This window comes from Gavialis gangeticus, unplaced genomic scaffold, assembly GCF_001723915.1.
Source record: "Gavialis gangeticus isolate Ggan-Ray unplaced genomic scaffold, GavGan_comp1, whole genome shotgun sequence".
Classification (NCBI taxonomy): Eukaryota; Metazoa; Chordata; order Crocodylia; family Gavialidae; genus Gavialis; species Gavialis gangeticus.
In genome coordinates this window covers 45,179,580-45,185,507 of record NW_017728992.1, presented here as the reverse complement: position 1 = coordinate 45,185,507, position 5,928 = coordinate 45,179,580, and the positions used below count along the sequence as shown (strand labels likewise).

At 46.2% G+C, this 5,928-nt stretch overlaps 1 protein-coding gene across 1 annotated transcript in view; it reads right to left on the bottom strand.

Moving 5' to 3' along the window:
* The window catches only part of GMDS (GDP-mannose 4,6-dehydratase), a 663,276-nt gene that overhangs the window by 550,745 nt on the left and 106,603 nt on the right, over positions 1 to 5,928 (bottom strand). Inside the window, exon 4 of the mRNA XM_019521870.1 lies at positions 1,911 to 2,020. Coding sequence (XP_019377415.1) covers positions 1,911 to 2,020 — 110 coding nt within the window. The remainder of the gene's footprint in view (positions 1 to 1,910; positions 2,021 to 5,928) is intronic.

The window sequence follows — 5,928 nt, the reverse complement described above, 5'->3', positions numbered from 1 at the left end:
AGATAAGAAATGAAGCAAATTGGCACCATATATTCAACATGTGGTAGGCATGCATGATCATCCTAATACCACCAATCAACTGACTGTCAGCACTGGGACCTGGGCAGCTCCAGGTCTGGAACCTGGCTCAAGGCTGCAGTGGTCCTGACGCTGACAATCATTGATTGTCAGCATCAAGGTGAAGACTTGCCAGAACCATGGCACACTAAAGAGCCTTCCCTGTAGACCCCTCTCTTGAAAGCTCTTTAAGGCATCAAGTCTCGGCCAGCCTTGAGATATGGGGCAGCTCTGGGGTCTCAGACACAGGATCTTCAGGATCAAACAAGGACCAACCCTGGGTCTGACCCAGGATGAGGGCTGCCCAGTGCCAAATTCCAATGCTCAACTGAGGGTCAGGAGTCAGCACTGGCCAGCCCTGGAGTCTGAAACAAAGCCACCCCCTTCCCAGTTGACAGGATAAGGCTGGGGGCAGCTTGGGATCCCAAACTCAGCTGCCCCCTGCACTATTTCCAGAGGATGCCACATACCTGTTTAAAAATGGGCACGCAGCTAGAGATGGGGAAGCTTCTCATCCCCAGCTGCATGTGCTGGTTTAAAGAGGTTCCTGATGTTAGCAGCATGAGATGGGGAAGTTCCCTCCACCCCAGTTATATGAGCCATGCAACTCTAACCAGGAATGTGTAATTCAGCATGAGAAAGTTTTCCCCACCCCCAGCTGCATGTACCCCTTAAAAAAAAAAGATAACTGGCATGAGCAACCAGGGTTGAGGAAGAATTCCCATCTCCCACTATTAGCATCGGGTGCCTCTTTAAACCAACATGGGCAGTAGGTGATCAGGGAGCTCTCCAACCCGCACATATACCAAATCGGGGGCACCATAAGCTCAGCAAGTGATGTTAAGCTTATGGGCAACCATGGAACTCAAAAAGCTCAGGTGAACATTCAGCCAAAGCTCCTAGCTGCACACCCACTTTAAAAGGTCCAGGTTACTGAGCTCAGCCTCAGGGAAAGTCTCCCCAATGTTGGGCTCACTGTGCCCCAGATGTTTAGAAGTGGGCGTATAGTTGAGAGTCCCAACTGTACACCTGCTTTTTTATGTTCCCAGGAACCTGTGGAAGTGACTTGTGAGGAGCACTCAGCCCCCCTAGCTGCTGCTTCTACATGCACAGGGGCGGGGGGAGGGGGTGCAGCAAGGGAGCAGAGAGTTTTGGGCTCCCCAAATGCAGGTGTCCCTGCCCAGAACTGGCAATTGGCAGTTGTACAATTGGGATTTGAGTTATTTTATGCCCCATTCCCAGAACTATGCAACCTGCCATGTATGTCTGCAAAGGCAGGTCACACGAGTGAGGAATGGGGCATAAAATTCCTCAGGCCCAAAGTGCACAACTGCCTTACCATCTGCCAACACCTTCAGAGGCTTGGGATGAGGGATGGTATGGAAGTAAGTTTTTCTCCCCAAAGGCCTCCAACTAGAATTTGGAACACTCAGCTAATTAAGATTTTTTTTTCCCTTCAAGTTCATGCACATCCCTAGTATAAATGATCATATGTGCCAGCTAAAAATAAAGTCTATTTTTAAATCCTGTTTTGGTTTAGATACAAGCCTGCTGCTGTTCCCTTAGGGTTTATTTGCAGAACATCTTGCACCCGCAATTTTGCTTCTAATGACAAAGAAATTATACAAAAATTGAGGATTGTGTTGGCAATGTTGATTTCCCTTCATCTATAAAGAAGGATGAGATTTAATTATGCATTCAGTACTGAAAGTGGACCAGAACACAGTATCATGGCAAATGCTACATGATTTAAAGCAAGTGGTCAGATATTGAAAACTGCAAAACACTAAAAATCAGTAACAGTCACACAAGCCACAAACCATTCAAAAAGGAAAACAACAAAAGCTGCTTACTTTGACATGGCTCTGGGCTCCCAGGTTGTAAATTTCAGTAGGCTTCACTTCATTAATTATCTTCACTAAGCAAGTACTGTCAGTGAGATCCCCATAGTGCAGCTTCATATCTTTAGATTGAGAATATATAATTAGACCAAAGAAAGTAATACTTGCTACAATTCTCAAAACCACAAGATCCTATTATTTTAAAGTCCAATCCATTAATTGGGTAACAAAATCACTAAATAAGAATTAATATTTTAAAAAGTTTTCTTTACAAGAGTTGCATATACAATGGTGAACTTATTGTTCTTAACATTTGATTTACTTGGGAATATGAGTACTCTTTTGTACTTCATCAAAAATGGAATACAAGTTTCCCCTCACTTTATGCAGGTTCTGTATGTGCAAATTCGCTCTTATGCGATGATCCTTTTTATACCAAAAATTTGTTTTATGCAAGGTAAATTCACTCTTATGGAATTGGTGTGGTGGAAGACTGCAGTCAGCTGCTTTGTGTGGTACACTGTGGGAGCAACACACACCAAAATATAATCTCCTGTGTGAATCTGTGCTCCTTGCTTGTTGCCTGCGACATTTCTCTCTATAGTTGCCAACCCCATTATGGCTTCTAAGCATCGCATTAGCTTATCTCCTATCCCTCTCCCTGGTTCATCAATGAAGTGCAAGAGAGCTTCACTAACACCTTTCACTACCCTCTCTTCAAACCGACTAATCATTCACCACCACCCTGTGCTGTTTGTGAGTACCAAAATTGTCTTGTAAAAATGGTAGAAATGGGTCTGGGGGTCAGTACAGTCACAGTCTTGGAACATATCCCTATTTGTTACATTGTAAAGTGGGCTCCCTTTATGCGAATTCAAGTTCTGCGCTGTTTTCCAGGAACACATATACAGCATAAAGTAAGGGAAACCTGTATATAAAAACTGATCAGTTGCTCTTCAATTTTAACACAAAGCCATTTAGTTTGTATTTTTAACATTTAAACTGCAATATTTCTAATTAAGTGGATTTGGGGCTTTGCTTTTTACATTTTTAAAAAACCCCAAAACATAGCCAAACTTTAAGTCACCACTAAAGAGTTTTTGACAGAGGGCCATGCTACACATTCAGATTAAAGCTGGAAAGAAATCAACTACAGAATTGTTACACATTTTCAAGCACTAATTTTATAGCTAGTTAGCTCTTTTTATAGTTGGATAGTCATTTTTATTGTGTGATGATTACTTTGTACATGTTTCTGGTCTAAATTTATGCAATTTTGTGCAATTAAACGGCTTGGTGCTTGAGAAGCAGGACTGGAATCACAAGGATATGCTGTGGGACCTTAGGGCAGCCTCCTTTCTTCAGCAAAATAACTCCATCGAGATGTCGGCATGCAAGAGAAAAGGGAGGGTACCCAAGGGCAGGGCAGGAGCCAAGTGGCTAGCAGGGGTCATGACAGCCACCTCTGGGGCTTGGTCCTGTCAGTGATAAAGTAAAACAGGTTTATTATTGTGACAGGACCAGGCCCCAGGGGTGGCCATCATGACCCTGGTGGCCACTCAGATGAGCTCTGATCACTTACAGCAAAAAATGTTCACATGGATAATAACAAGAGACAAGTTCTTTATTAGTAACTGGAGTTTTTCTAGATGTTTTAATCTGCACGCATTTCTGCACCCCACCCTCTTGGACAGAACTGCATGCAGTATTAGATTCTGCAGCTGAAAAAAAAACTGAGGAGCAGGAAGTGCACACTGCCCTTTATTTCTTTGCAAGCCACAAGACGGGGCAGTGCTGTAGTGCAGCTCACAGGTACTCCCAAGGCAAAAGAAATGTCTAATTGAGTGTTTCAAGCACACAGAAAACCCCAGTGAAAATGGACAAAGCACCTCAAAAGAACTCTGTTACCAGTAATCTCTGTTCCTCACCATGAGCCAGGCAAGTAAATTTACACTAACACTGAAGACAGGGCTATTAGGAGGGAGACATTAATTTGATCAAAGCTAGAGCTACAGCTGGAAATTAGAATTCCAGGTTCCTGCAAAGGGCACTCAGCTAATAGCCTGCGCATCTGTCACTTCTCTTGGCTACGAATAATGTCTTCCATCATCCATGTAAAAAAAAAAAATGGTGCATGCAGCCCAGTGTTAAATTTTCTGTGAGAAAATTCTCAAAATCCAAATCAGAGCTGTTACTGCAAGCTTAACATTCATGACCACCCCACCCCTCACACTGGAAAGATGGTCATGTCAATATAATTTAATGCCATAATATAGCAAAAAATACCAACTTTGTCCCTGTAGCACATTGGGTTACCAGGGGTGGCTGTAATTCCCCCAGGTGGCTTTACAACTATGCTCCACTCTGTCCCTAGGCTGCCTTCCCTTCTGTCTCGCCCATCACGCCTTGATGTAATAACAGGATTAAAAGCAAGGGTGCCCATGGGTCTTAGCGTGGGCTCCAATCCAGCTGAATCCCCACTGGGGTTCCCTGGCACCCTACTGGTTTCAACTACGCTACTCCCAAGCTCCTCGCTGGGCCTCTCTTGACCGTGCCACTGCAGGGCCCCTATAGCCTTGAAGGCTAATTGCATGTCTCCATTCCTCCGCTATACCACACTTCAAGCCTTGTGGGTGCTGCTGTATCGTTACCCTCCTGCTGGGGCTCCAGCCTCCTTGACTGCCACTGCCCCTTTCCCTCTTAGTTAGGCCTTCTCAGCCCAGGTGCACTGTTCTGGACCTGGTTTTGAGGCACCAGGTATGGTCCAGCTCTCTTGGACACCGGATCCCTGGCCCCTGTCTGGCTGCTCCCCTCTCAGGCACTGGGCCCCTGGCCCCCATCTGGCTCTGTGGCCCCACGCTCTGCCCTGCTCCGTGCTCAACACTTGTTTGAATCCTGGCAGGACTCGAGACAATTGCATGCCCCTCAGGCACTAATGGGGCCTCTGTATATCACCCCTTATCGTCCCAACCCAAACCACTGGTGCTAAACTTCAACCTAAACAGTAAGCCTCTGGGCTATAATACAAACAGTCCCCTCTGGGCCTACCAACACAGACACTTTAAGAGGGAAAACTTTCCCTCACCTTTTGTGCCAGAATAGCTTCCCAGTTGTCCAAGAGCCTCACTGGGGAGCCACAGACAGCACAGCAGTCTCTACCTACAGCATTCTCTGCTAGGCCCCCCTGGCCACAAACTGTTACCCCTGTGGCTTGCAGGGCTAGACTAGGCCCTGGTCTAATATATCTGCTAATTGGCCTCATTGCCCAGTTATTATGGTGACCTGCAGCAGCTGAGAGGCCCAGACAGGGAGCTCTGCCTGGCTGCAGAGCTCCCTCTCTGGGCTGCTTCTGTCATAAAGGAACAGAAATCTCCAGGCTCTGTTACAGTCTCCCATTTCTAAATGTATTTAGAAAGAGATCAGCCTTGACACTACTGGCTGTGCCAAACTACAAGATCACTCTTCTGTTCCTCCATTGAGCTCAGTAGGCAGCCAGCAGCACCTTCCAGGTCAGTAAATGGCCTGATACCAACTAACAGCACCTGTAGAGCCAGCTAAGCACCCACTCAGGAGAAGAGGAGGAGCTGGGCAGTTCAGCTCCAGCAGCAACAGGCACTCAGCTGACTTGGCAGGCACTGCTGTCTGTCCACCCAGTTCAGCTCAAAAAACAAGAGCGGCCAGGAAGCTTGGCTCAACCTGTGAAATGCAAGTCAACTGAAGGATGAAACTGCCCAAACGCTTCTCAAGCAGGTGGGCCCTTCAGCTGACTCAGCAAATGTCACTGTCTGCCCACCTAAGTTGCGAAGGGGGGCCATGCAGCTCACATGATTGGGCCTTCTGCTCATTTAAAACACATATTTCAATTTCCAAGAGTTATTTTTCTTGGGAGGACTAGGGAAGGTGTGTATTCTATTTGAACGTGGCAAGCGCAAGGTGGCAAGGGCATGCAGTAGGGCAGCAGCCCTGGATTTTAGCAGGGCAAATTTCAATGAGCTAAGGAGGATAGTTGGGGAAGCACTGAGGTCCTGGA